Raw genomic sequence first — 14162 nt, 5'->3', positions numbered from 1 at the left:
AAGACTAACCTCCTCCAGGCACCATCTACTTCTGTAGAAGCCAATATGCCTCCCTGATCTGTACACAGACCAAGGATGGGCGCCTTCAAACAGAGCAAGCATTCTAGCCTTCCACTTGTTCACTGCAAGGAAGTATGACCAGTGTTCAATCATTGGGTGCAATGATAGCTTTCATGAAGTGTATGTGGAGGGTCTTTGCAGTTTGCATCTAGACTCCCTGTGCTTTCTACTCTTCTTAGAAGTCTATGACAAGAATATCCTCCTTAAAGAAGTACCTTCACTGCTCCTTGAGGCAGCAATAAAGGAAATCGCATGGATGGTGAAGGAGAAGGACAACTAGCCTCGCACCCATCCTTATCCGAAAGAAAGCCATACAAAACCTTATTTCCAGATGGTCTCTTGCCCACTATTCAAACAAAACAAGGGCGCACAATACAGACTACGCTTTGAGAACACATTTCCTTATCACTATCTGCACAGAAATCTGAGAACACATCATGTTTATAGTGACACACTGGTATTTTTAATTCGAATCTTATTCAATTGACTTGTTTTTGTTCTCATAGCAGTATCGAGATTGTATTTTAATTTCTTGGGATCAGTAGCAGCGTTTTGAGGCAGTAAGGGCATTCTCTCTAACCCAACACTAGGCTGGTGAGAGCCGCTTTAGGTATATACAAACAACTTGGAGTCAGAGGCTTTCTTATTCTCTCTTCGCCTGACTGTTTTTTAACACCATTTAGACAGAAACAAATTGTTTAACAAAATGTAATCCTAAGGTCTAAATCCCCAAGTCTAAATGTCCCTCTTTTTACTGATGTGCCCCATCTCCAGGGAAGGGGCTCGCCCTATATGGTTGCTAATGTTACACCTATAAAGGGTACACAGATACTTCAGTAGAATCTTTCCCTTCCCTTGCTCACTACTTTCCTGTCAGCTAAAATGTTGCATGCTTACTTACTCGAGGTCGATATTTTGCTTTGTCATCGCCCTGGGTCAGTGTGACTTACAGTACTTGGGTCCTTGATTTTACTGGTCAAGGAGTTACTAAAAACAAGAATCAGCTCCCAGACTTTTTGGGGGCAGCTCATCTTAAAAAAGATGCTTCTATGTCTGAACCGTGTCCACCACTTCTGTTTGTACCGAACACGGGATTTGGGTCATCACTCTGAGGGCCACTTTAGACCAGCAAGCCTCGCCAGTCTTCCCAAGAAGGGTTGGGCCCACGGAGCCCACAAATAGTGCAATCTGGTTTGTGTTTTCCAATACCTGAGCAGCTAATCAAATATTTGTCAGATTTACTCATTGTGGATAGCAAGAAACCCTTTCTAGATTCTAACATCTTAATATATAAAAGTGTGCATTGCATACATTCTGCATTATTTACAGTTAAGAAAGGTGCGAATTGCACTAAACAAGTGGCTTGTGACGTGCTAAGGCTTTTAACAATTATTGAAGGCCTTGGCACTATCTTAATAATACTTTATTAAATAAGTTAAATAGAAAATGTAAGCATATCTTAAAACCTACTGGCATTCTGGAAGTGTTACACAATGGGTAATTCAAAAATGTCATTTTTCAGCTCTAAACCTGTAAATTGCAATTAGTATAAATGCTGTCAACATCCCTCTTAAATTTATTAAAATAACTGTACCTCACAAAATCTACTGGAACTACTTGCATAGTCCTTTTTTCATGAAGGTCGAGTACAATCAAATTCTGGGATGTTTGAAACGTATTTGATATTTACTGCAAATAAACATTGTTAATAAATGTAAAATAGGTTTCACTATGCATGGCTGGACTCTGGGTGTGAACCGTGCACCAAACATGAAGTGGGCTAAGGGTGACATGCAGCATTTTACAGAAAGCGCTGCCAATGTTTTGTCACCAGTCATCGTGGGTCGAGTGAATTTCCCTTATGTTGATTAGATAAAGTTTTTCGCCCTGCAACTCTAGTGGGCTTGTGCAGAATGAGTGAGGCCTGCTAATGTATTGCTGTGTTAATTGGGGTAGTTGAAACGCCCCTGTGGCCACCTGTTCCTTTTCTGCTAGTAATAACCTCTCCAGAGTTGATATCCAGCATCAAAAGGCAACAAGTGTAATTCACAACAAATATGATTAAAAAAATCTAAAACCCAGAAGTGTAACAGATGCACTATAAACCTCCTGTGTGACCATGTTAATACTCACCGGCAAAATGCATGCTTTCTCTGCTACTGGTAAGGTAACCCAATGTTTCCCGGCTCCGAATAGTTTACCCAGTTTCTGTAGTTCCCAATTCTAGCTTGCCAGGCCCCCTAGAGAGCGTCTTAACTAAATCCATATGTTTTTAGACCTTTTCTAGAGATCCATCTCAGTTGCATTCGGCTTCAAAATGTACAGTTAGTTCCCATTCCGTGTGGTAGCAGAAAAATGTCACTCTCTCACAAATAATTGTGGAGCTTACCCTTTTCCTAATAGGCCCATGCCAGTTACGAAAGGAGAATTGCGTCATTCGTTGGTTTGCTCATATTCCAGTTACACTAGCGGGTCTGCTCTGCTGCTTTGGAGAAAACGCTTTCCATTCACCCAGGTGACCCGGTAATAGCAATTAGTGTAACCTTCTAATCTAAAATGTTCTCAGCTAGGTGTAATAACTAGGCATGTCCCTCCATCCCTTCCTCTCCCTCCATTTCTCTTTCTCTCTCCTTCTGTCTCCCTCTCTGCATCTCTCCCTGTCTCTCACCCTCTCCCACACTCTTCCTGTCACTCTGGCTCTTTATTTCTTCTCACCTTCACTCTCTCTTCTCTTTTTGTTTAGTGGGAAGTACACTTCTCAAGGATGGGGGTAAAGTCTGGGGAGATCAACCTGTTGATTTGCCTGTTTCCATAGGTATTACACCAAGTGAACAAATGAATGAATTGACATTCCTGCAGGTACCAATTCCTGCAGAGTGAACCGCTTCAAAGTACTGATCTAACATCAATGCCAGAAATAAAGGGGTGGCGGCGGCACTCTAGCCAGATATTGCTTGAGCATTCTATGCTAGGCCAGATAGTTGGATGCTTCCTTAAGTGTTGATGGAAGGAGCCCTCGATGGGAAATCCTTGTGATCAAGATGCTGTTTAGCAAAGCAGGGTTTCACAGGGTTATGTCACTGGAACAAGCAGTATTTTACCCTGCAGTGGAATGGGGAGAGAGCTTGCAACTGTGCCTGGCACCATGCCTCTTGAAGAACTTTGCTCATGTCTGGGGTACAGTAGTGCCGAGCTGCCACACATTATGGACTAGCCAAAGCCAGGCCACTGAAAACCTGAGCATTCCCTCAGCTGCCGGCTGCGTTTCAGGCAAGTTTGGGTGGAATGGCTCTCTTGCTCCTCTTCGTTTGCTCGAAAATATATGAGCACAAAAGTTGCACTGCTTTTGTAGGCCTGTCTTTGAGTTATTTTGGTTAATTCACATGAAATGAAACTTTGTACACGGGCAAGTTTGATTCCTGAACCCGCATACCGTTTTCGTTTGATAGTGGCTGCCCTCAATTATAAATTAATACAAATAAACTGTTCAGGGAATAGTACAGACGGTTCTCTCTGTTCTAAAGAAAAAAAATGAAAATCCTGGTCTTGAAAACCCACCAATGAAGAAAGGAAATACCCTTCTACATTATGCTAATTAACATCTAAATGTTCAATATCAAGAAAAAAGTAGGAAATCTATAGGGTTCTGCGGTATCAATGGTAGCCAGAAGGAGAACGTGGGGAGTGGTGAGAGGAGAGGCCCAATTGTCAAGAATGTGAAGGAGTGTGGAGGACAGAGCCGGAGTACTAGGGGAGCTCCTAGTACCAATGTAATTTAATATAAATACAACTTACCTGCCCTGTCCGTCCGCCTTATTACAGGTTCTCTCTACTGTTTATTCCATGGTTTCCATGGATTCATGTTATCGCTGCTATACTGTGCAATGGGAGCATCCCGAAAACAGAATGGCAAACAGCAGAGATTGTGTATGTGTGGCCCTGTTATGGGCCCCATGCCGTGGCACTTGTTCTGCCAAATCTGGCTCTTGATTCCACCTGCATACAGTGTATTTGGTAAACTGTTGCTTCCTGGCTGCAGTGTATCTAGTAAGGTAAGGGTTTGAGTGGGCACTTAAAATATAAACTGGCTTTATATTCTTTGTATCCGATGGATGATTTTTTAGTTCCAAAGGGTTATTTGGTTCTGTTGCCAGAAAAAGCCCCACTTGCACAGTGGGGTCAGAAATGTATCGAGAAGTTGAAGTTATCTGGGTTGGAATATCCCAGACGTCTGGATGGACCTGTGTGAATATATCACTTGTGTTTTGTATGTATATTACAGGGCCTGCGGTCGCCGCCCTGTAGTTATGGTTAAGTTGCTCAACCCATAGGAAGAGCACCTTTTGGGTGTCTTATAACTTTGCCCCCCTCCCGGACGAATCCTTACCAAACCCTGCAGAAAGAGTATATGGCCGTGTCCATAGCTGTGTCCATCCCCAAGTCCCTAGGGGGGAGGCCTTGTGCGGCAGTTGATGAGGTGGCGTAGGGGCCGTTTACTCTTCTTCACCAGCAGGGACCCGGTGCCACAGGGTCCGGCACCAGGGGTGCCTTCAGCATTCTTTTCTGGATCTCCTACACCAGCGTGTGGAGATTGTAAAGGATGTTCCGCGATACTTTCCTGGGAGGTGTCGGGTGGGGGGGTCTTTGCTGGGCCTGGCGCCTACGTTGTAGTCATTCCCACCGTTGCTGTCCTCCTCTGCGTTTCTGCCGTCGCCGTCCTCCTCGGCGCTCCTACTGTTCGCCACGTCTTCCGGAGCTGTCTGAACAGACACCATGTCCTCTTCATCCGAAGAAGAAATAAACATGCCCTGGAGCACGTTAGAGGCCTCCAAACCCTCCCCTTCTTTGCACCCTGAGGGGTCGGTCTAGGGCTCAGAGACAGCATCCTCTTCTCCGGCGTTTTCTCCACCGGTTTGGCCGAAGCCTCCCGTCTGGGAGGAAGGGCCACTGTGGGCGCTGTTGGGGTCCCCTTGACCGGGTCAGCCCCTTTTGCCTTCGAGAGGATGGCCGCCACCAGCTCGATCATCATGGATGACTTTGCCTGGACTACCTCGGCCTTCGGGGTTAGGTCAGGCACCTTACCCTGCGCCTTGGTCTTCTCTGGCTTCTCCTGCAGTTTCCCTACTCGACGATTCTTGCCCTTGAGGGGCATTGAAAGACACCAACAAATGGATCCCTGCTTGCCGGTCAAAGGAGCAAAACAAGCACACAGGCTCTATTTGACAAAAATAGGAACTTTTAACGAAAAAGCACAAAATCGTAGAAAAGCTCTTGGAGCAAGACACAAGGACTCCCAGCACTTAAACATGTGGTCAAAATCGGAAGATGGCTTCCAGAGGTGGGGCTTAGGGAGAGGGGGCAGTCATTGGCTGGGGGCAGTATGGCCCAGAGCTCAGTGATTGGTTTATAGGAGAAAGACTGTTTGTAAGTGAAAGTGAAACAGTTTTTTTCATTTACCAAGGATTCCCAGCCTGATGACAAGGAATATTCATGAGCATGTGAATCCATGCCAGACCCCATGCTGGAGAAAGGGCCCTTATGGTTAATTTGCACTAATAAAAACCTATCAAATTCAGTGAAAAAACATTGTTAAAGGGATGTCATGGTTACAAGTAAAATTGAAAACCCCCAGAAATGTGCCAGTTATGGTAAGCTAAGCAACCATAACTCGAGCCACCTCTGTGCACTGCTAAGACTATCACCCAGGTCATCAAAGATGACATCACAAATGTCATTGATGACATCACCTACGAAATTAATTTTGATGAAAAGTCCTTACAAGGGGCTGTGTTTATAATCTTGGTAACAAGATATCAGGAGTGATCAGGGGACCTATCACAAACTACTTAATGTATTAAGGAATGTACTTATCTAAACAAAACATTATATTGGAATGTTGTTGTTTAATACAAGAACCTACTCATACACATGAGAAATGGCTGCAGCATACAGTATGGAAGTACAATATTTGTATTTTTGTAATTTTGGCTTGTAAAATAATGAAAGCTATCCTTGGATAGTTTTGAGTAATGTTAAGCATGGAACTTGTGTTAACACCTACAATCCATATAAAGACCCAGAATGCATACAAATTAGAGGCACAAGCGGGGAAACTAAAGTAAGGAAGACAGATCAACATCAATAGAAAATGTCAGTAACATTGCAGTTCATCGTCAAACTACACAAATGAATTGTGTGTTTAACGCCTGCTTAATGCCCCATATCTGTGCACCATGAGCTGACTTCAAACCCTAAGGAAAGTACTTCTACAATATGCAAGAAGGTTAACGTCTAAATATATAGCACCTTTTCCATTTTAAATTGTTACTGTCAGTGAACAAAACCAGCCAGCTAGTTATGTCGGTGAACAAAACCAAGTGGCCCAGATTTCTGATGTCGTCAGTGATGTCATCAATGAAAATTGTGACGTCATCTTGGATGTCCTGGTTGTTAGTCTTGTCAGTGCACGGTGGTGGCGTGAGTTATGGTTGCTTACCTTACCATTACTGGTGAATTGCTGGGGTTTTTCGATTTTACTTGTAACCATAACGTCCCTTTAACAAGGTTTTTTTCACTAGATATAGATAATATATATACTTTATCAACTTTCATGTTTTGTGTCCCCAAAAACAAAGGTCACCAGGACAAGAATCCCACTGAAAGTTAAAGGCCCTAACTAAGATCCTACATACGGACCCAGGGTCATAGAAGCAGACCTGAATAAAGAAAACTCCACAGCCTGACGGGAAGATCTTAAGCTCCCACAGAAGTAAAAAGGGAAGGCCATAGAGGCTGAACTTGGTCCCTGAAGATGGTCCTTGCTTTTGTGAAATATTATATTTTACAAGTATGAAGAAGTGAATTACAGACTATCTATGTAACATGAATATTATTAACAAAAATAATATATGTATGTACAACACGCAGGTCTGTAACATTCCAACCCAGACAACATCCCTTGCTACGTCTCTGCAGTGAAAGATTCCTGCTGTTTGTCCAAAGGGCTTTGTTACTAGTTTCTCTTACATGGAGGGAAGCTTCTCCCATCCCATCTTTTTCATGCTATATTGGATTGTTTATCTCGTTCGAGGGGACACTATTTATTATGGAAGATAATGCATTGATTGGAATTCTCTTCCAATTCAGATGAAAGGCCTTGCATGTTTCAGGACCTGCTTATTTACTGTCGCCCACTAGAAAGAGATTCTGTTCATTCAAAGCACAGTTGAGTGGGGGGGGGGGCGAAGCAACAAATCTAAAGAGGGTCTCATACTCAACTGGTGGAAAGTAAAAAAGTATAAGTACATTGGTTCTACTCTACTCTATTTTGTTCATTTGATGTATATAGTTGGATCCATGGTCTTGGTCTTTGCCTTCAGGCTCGCTGATCTAAGCTTGTCCTGTTCAGTAGGTGTGTGTATCGGAGTGTATGTGCTCTAGCCACAGTGTTGTAGACTACAGTGGATATGATAAGTCATTTATAACGCGCCTCTACACAAGGGTTTCTAGGCACGACAAGAAAGGGGAAGACAAAAGGGGAACAAAACGAACAATCTTACTAGACCTTGTGTCATTCAGATCGGACGGGCCTGTTTTGGAATTTACTGCCCTCCGAACCAAGGCAACCATTCCCTGGATACCTGCATACCCTTTTTTAGCATTTAGCATTAAAGTGGCAGAAAGAATGCAATCTGAACGTAGTTCCTTATTAGGCCTGCTTCAGGATAGGATGAAAAATGTTGAACCATTGGGTTTTCAGTAGTCCTTTTTGTCTCATACGGTTGGAGCAGTGACCCAGTACCAACTCTAGAAACGAGGTACTCAGTTGATAAGTTATAAGTCAGACAATATTGGGGTGCACTTGCAGCATTCCAGCCAGGCAAAAAGGTTTAGGCTGAGAAAAACCTATTGGCATGTGCTACAGGGTGAGTTTCGCACGGCAGAATGCGCACGTAGCACTTGTAGTTAGTTTTGACACCTAATAGATACTCGCATTTAGCAACACTGAAGGAGCAACAAATATATTAATGTTGCGGTTGCAGAGGTTATAGATAGGGCACTGTTATAGGCTCTGTGTTTAGAAGTACTACACAAAGTTATGCTCTTCAGGGAGGTTCAAGAACATAGCTGAAGTAGGTGGAAGATGGAGTCAGAAATGTACTGTGGTAAGAGCGAGGGCAGCATGTCAACATGGCATAGGGATGCCATATTGGATTTTAAGCCCTAGTACAAAATGAACAGAATGAAGGACCTGAGGTGGAGCTGGGGCTGTGTTTAGCTCAGTCCCAAGACAAATACCTTCTTTGTTCCCCAAGAGGGAAGCCAAGGTCAGAGACAGGCACAGTGCACAGATAAATGCTAATTGTATCCAGCTGCAGAGCCTGAAAGCGGTGGGAACGGAATATTAGCTGTGGGTAGGGCAGGTAGGGATGCACCCTTTGAAGGACAAATTAATCGGACTAGGGCACAAGGTTTTTTGATAGGCCAGGCGAAGATTCAGAGCACTACTGCCCTCAACAAAGGAGAGGTCACCCCATTCAAACTACAAGTAAACGCATAGCCAAAGCAAATAAGTCCCTTAAATTCAAACTCCTGAGGGTGCCCTGGTCACGTGATTACTGGGCACCTGGGGCTTGAATGAGATAAGGGGGAGCCATGTCTTTGGATAGGAGGAGCAGAGGTGATGCCAGTAAATTTAGTACACGGTCAGGGTGCAGCTTGTATGTGCCGTGGCGTCGGGTATAATAAGGCCCATTGTCTTATCAAAGCAGAGTCGGCCTCGCCAGTCTTACTATGAATGTGTCTGGGTTGGAGGGGTGCACATCACGTGACCGTCATGATTTTTTTGTGTACCTGTAGACCAATCATGTACCTGGATTCAATAGTAACAATGTAGTGTGCCACGTGGGTAGGGGAATGGGTTTTGATAAGGTGTGGCCAATTGGCCCAGGGAATATGGGGGTTATTAGCATGTTCTATAGGTGGTAGCCAATGAGGGTGGTGTAATGACGTAATCCAATGTGCTGATTTGCGGTTTTCCACTATATAACCTGTAACATCTTGGGGTGTGACTATCTCTGTTTCAGTTCGGTTCTACGGGACCGTCTGAGACCTTTATGCATGTAACAAACCTTGTTTTCCCTTGCAAAGTGTGCAGTGGTTATTTGGTCTCTTGGATTGTATATATCGTACAGGTTTTGTGTCATGTCTTTCTTTACAACAGTCCTTAGGATGATCCTCCTAGGAATTAATACTCTGTGACAAGCTTGTATTTCTATATCAAGCTTTACACAAGAGTCTGGGAAAATATTTGGTGTTGGGAGTGCTTCTGCACATTCTCTCTCCGCACCTGCTATTATAAATTGGTTAGGAAGCAAACAAAATCGCAGATCGCCTTACTGTAGACCCATCAGATATACTAATAATGAGAACATTTGCAATGAGAAAACCTGAGGTTATGGCATGGCACTGCACAATCTGTCTGACTGTTTATCCAGGGAACTGGGTGTTTCCCAGGTTCACACATGTTTGTTTCCATGTGTTACAGAGGACTTTGTAGAAACTTTGTATGTGACAATTCGGAAGGGATTTCTTCTCCTTCCACTCACAGCATGGCATGCCCTCGAGTTCTCTGGTACATGTCCAGTAGGCTGCCATCCTTCGGAGCTGTGATCAAAGTCAAACGATCATCCTCTCTGCAGACACTATGAATTTGTTGGAGTCTCTTTTTCAGTTATCCACATTTTCCTGCATTTTTAGGGCAGTTACGAAATTAGTGTTTTATGGCTGCCTGACAACGATCACTCTAATAGGGATGGCCACAGTAAGGCATCCCAACTGCATACATGTTTTGCATGTTTGTACAAATCCTGACACCTTTCCATATTGTAACCTCAGGAAATGTTCCCTAGTGTATGTTCCATGATGTCATAAATAACTTAGTTTATTTAAACCATCTCCTGGTTCCCTTCCAGGTTTTGATTGAAGTCCCCTGGCACTAGAAAAGCTCAAAGTGGGATTGGATCCTGATCCACTGAATCCTATAATCCAGCACGGGTTTCAGGAGATCTCTAATGAATATGCATGTGACGAAATGGCAGATACTGGGTTTGAAGTGAAGATTACAGGCATATTTGTTGGTTATTCTGAAAGCCTCATTGGATTGTAGGATTATTTTGTCTATAATTCTTTTCCTATAAATGTTTGTTTGTTTTGACGTTTCCAAATTGTTTCATCAACGAGCAAATTTGAGTGAAAAGATTTTTGCGACACATTTGCATTACGTCTATCATTGTACTTCCTCTGAGTTTGGTTGGGTTGAGGGAAAGCAGGTGGACCTGATAATTGCAGGCCCTATTGAGTAATCCAGTTCACTGGCAGGCAGAGGCAAGCCATGCTTGATATGATATCATAGGTTATTTATAACGCGCTCAGTAGCCAGAGGTTTCTAAGCACGGACCTGGGGATCGAACCTGTGTTGCTCTGTCTTCTTGCTTCCCAGGTGAGTATGTTGCCCCTGAGCTATCCTCCCGAGGTTTTAACCCCTTACCCCGACCCCCTATGTATTTAGCATTCAGTATTTTTTTTTTTGTACATTTGCATTCGTTATTTTCTATTCGATATAATCGCTGCATACCCTCGTGCTTCTTGAAGTTACCCGTTCAGGTGCCAGGCTGAGAAGCCGTGGGAGGTGTTTCATTAGATTCGATGAAAGCGCCAACCCCAATGTGTCTTTACAAAGAATGATCCTCTTTTATTACTAAACAAACTACTTGCAAGTTCTTACATGGCACATGATTTGCCCGGGCAGTGAGCAGTGTAACCGGTGTTTGAATGAAGGGCTTGCCAAGGCGACTTGTGTCTCCTGCCTCTGTTCATGTCCGCTGGCACATTTTGCACCATTCCAACACTCCTGCAATCACTCTATCAAAGGCCCTTTCTGGACTAAGGGGTCAAATCACTCCAGCTACCGTGTCCTCTGGTTTTCAACTGGAGACGTGACGGCCATGAAGGGCTGAAGCCTGAAGTTGTCTTTTGTTCGCCTCTGCCAGAGATTCATAGTAATACACTGCTGCCACAGGACAACAGTGACTGTCATTCTCCTGCATGGCTACATCTGATTAGAACTAATTGAGAAATAACAAAAGCAACTTTACAGAAAAAAAGACTGATTTTATTTATTTTTAATTGCGTTTTCCCATGCTTCGAACCCGAACCGCCCCACACACCTTTTAACCCCTTATGTATGTATAAGCATTCAGTTTTTTTTTTTCATACATTTGTGTTCGTTATAATCACTGCGTACCCTCTGGTATGTTTGCACTCCCCTGAGATGAGTCTTATACCTGTTACCCCCGTGTCCACCCCCAAAAGAAGCTACATGGGAATTTCAGATGCCAAATACACCTGATAAAGTGAATCGCTGACGGACGATGACAAAAATGGGATTGGAAACCAGGGCTTCGTCACAGCGGCCAGTTTGTTTCAGTTGAATCTCAAACACTTCTGCTTTGGTGGCTTCTGTATGGCGGTTTATAATGGCCTCATTATAGGTTTGGTGGTATCTTGGTGGTAAATCCGCAGAGATGCCACCAAATGGAATTACTGTTACCGCCACTTGGTCTGCCGGTATTGCCGCTGGATTACAAGTGGCGGTGCCTGTGTTAGCCCCCATTTAATTGAAGTCCATAGGATTTTATAGATTGATTTTGGCTGAATTACTGCGGTGGTAATTCAGCCATTATCTGGTCGAAATTCAGCAGTTTTACCTCCAGCTCATAGCTGGGGGTGAGTCCTCCAACTTTCCGCCCAACGTATAGTTGGGTGGAGCGGTAATGCAGCAGTATACAGTAATACCGCTGCATTTTACCCGCCACCGCCCAACTTGTAATGAGGCCTAATAACAAGCTTACAATGCCAGAGAATGCCAAAACATGTTACCCTTTCAACAGTGCCATTGTGTGTACCTTAATCTCGTATCATATTTTTAAGGATGGCAAAACTGAATAGGTTATAAACTTAAATGTTAGTTGTAATGTTTAATTTTTGGTTGTTTCCCAATATGATGGGTGGAGGACACCAGATTTACATAAATGTTAGACAATGGATTCACTGGATTGTTGGCTCCTGTTTATCAGTCGGTCTTCACTCTGAATTGCTTAATTTCTATAGGCAAGGCCCTCCTTTTCTTGCACTCTGTGCCTGGGACCTAAATACCTTCAACTCTCTCTTCCTAAATATCTTCCTTCCCGAGCCCTTCGCTCATCCGTCTCCAACTCCCTCAGGGTCAGCCGCTTCTCGAAGCAACGAGCTGGGGGTAGATCTCTCTCTGCGGCAGGGGCCTCCCTCTGGAACAGCCTTCCTGCCTCCCTGAAACTTGAGGAGAACCGTCTCCGGTTCCGGAAGCACCTCAAAACCTTCCTCTTGGCTTCTGCTTTCTCTCTCCCTCTCCCCTACTAAATTCTTCACTGAAACTGCACTAAATCTGCAACTGGGCCACTCTCTGACCTCGGTCCTGGGCCCAGCCACTCTCCACTTGCACTGACTCCCTGGCAAGCCCTGCACTGCAGGACTGTCTCTGTATCCCTACAGCCCCCCCTTCCCAGCACTTGTCTGCACTTTACCTTGCACTGCCACTAGCTGGCCCTATTATTTATTTTTATTCTACTTACCCTGTACTTCCCCCTCTCCCCCTTCCCGCCTACCCCTGCACTTGCACGATCTAAATGACACCTGGCCTAGTAGGATCGTTGTCTGTCTTCCCCTTGCTCCCCCTCCCCGCCTCGTCGCGCCTTGAAACACTTGTGTATAGGCGCGTTACAAATGCCATATCATATATCATATCATATACAAAACGTGTGCAGTGTCTTCATGTGGGAGATGAACTGTGAGGAGAGAATGCCACACTGTTCCTGCATTTGAGATTGATAGTGTGGCCATTTTATATTGTGTGTGAGTCTAACATTTGCACTTTTCTTCCCTCTTAGGAAAACTTTCTCTGGAAGAGTTCATCCGAGGGGCGAAGAGCGACCCGTCCATAGTGCGTCTCCTCCAGTGCGATCCCAGTAGTGCTGGACAGTTCTGAACCAACCGAGTCGAAGAATCGCATTTTTTATTTTTTGCTTTTTTTATTTTTATTTTGCCAAACAACATGGTGGTGTTGCCTCTGTACGGCCAAACATGCCTTCCTTTGTGGCACCTTTTAGGTTCTTTGATGTGAATTAATTATGAGAATGCTGAATGCTGTTAACAGTTTGTCAAGAACACTGACCATACTATTTCAAATGGACAATTTTTTGTATTCTGTTTTGAAGATGTATTGTTAACAGTGAGTGTCATTAAGAAAACCTCAGCAAGAGGAGGGAAACCCCGGAATAACATCATTGTCGATAACTGACAGATTTAGATAGCTGCTTACATGTATGGACTCCTCAATGTAACTTATTATTTCAAACCGGGGCTAAGTGGACAGTTTCATAGTTTCGATTTTCCCAATAAAATGAACACGTGCAGTAAATGCGGGACATGCTAAAGTGTGCACAACACATACTTGTTGATGGTCATTCGCATCAAATAGGCATTGAATGCATTTCCTGCTCGGCCGCCATGTTTGTTTTTTTCTAAACTGTGAATATTAAGGCATTTTACAGTTCTGTTTTTTTCACAGGGTCTGCATTGGTAGAATGGTCCTGGTTTTCTGGAATCCTCCTTAACCTACCTAATTGCAAAGCAGATTTTAACTGGGATCAAAGAAGACGGTTTTAAGGGCAAAATACTGGACTAACAATGGCAAAAGATGGACGAAGGCTATAGTTATTTTGGGAGGGCATGCACTGACCCGTGGCCTGCCACAACACCACTAGTTTCGTTGTTGAGTAGGAGTATGTTGCTGCCTACAATATTTGTAAAAAGCAATGCTGGTTCGAACAGCATTTCCCAGTTGTTGGTAATAACTGCACGTGTCTGTTCTTTAACCTATGCTGAGGACATTTGCGTGCTGTGGCATAAACACTATTGAAAAACCATCTGAATTTACTTTTTTGATCGGGAAACTGAATTTCCTTAATTCAACACAATTTGTGTAGCTTAGCAGTTGCTATTCC

At 43.8% G+C, this 14162-nt stretch overlaps 1 protein-coding gene across 1 annotated transcript in view; it reads left to right on the top strand.

Annotated features, from left to right (window-relative positions):
* Positions 1-13854, top strand: part of NCALD (neurocalcin delta) — a 273643-nt gene extending 259789 nt beyond the window's left edge. Inside the window, exon 4 of the mRNA XM_069621449.1 lies at positions 13047-13854. Coding sequence (XP_069477550.1) covers positions 13047-13144 — 98 coding nt within the window. The 3' untranslated portion in view covers positions 13145-13854. The remainder of the gene's footprint in view (positions 1-13046) is intronic.
* The last annotated feature ends 308 nt before the right edge of the window (positions 13855-14162 follow it).

This window comes from Ambystoma mexicanum, chromosome 5q, assembly GCF_040938575.1.
Source record: "Ambystoma mexicanum isolate Mex_15411 chromosome 5q, UKY_AmexF1_1, whole genome shotgun sequence".
Classification (NCBI taxonomy): Eukaryota; Metazoa; Chordata; class Amphibia; order Caudata; family Ambystomatidae; genus Ambystoma; species Ambystoma mexicanum.
The sequence above is the reverse complement of the archived record's forward strand: the minus strand, read 5'-3'. Positions and strand labels throughout refer to the sequence as shown.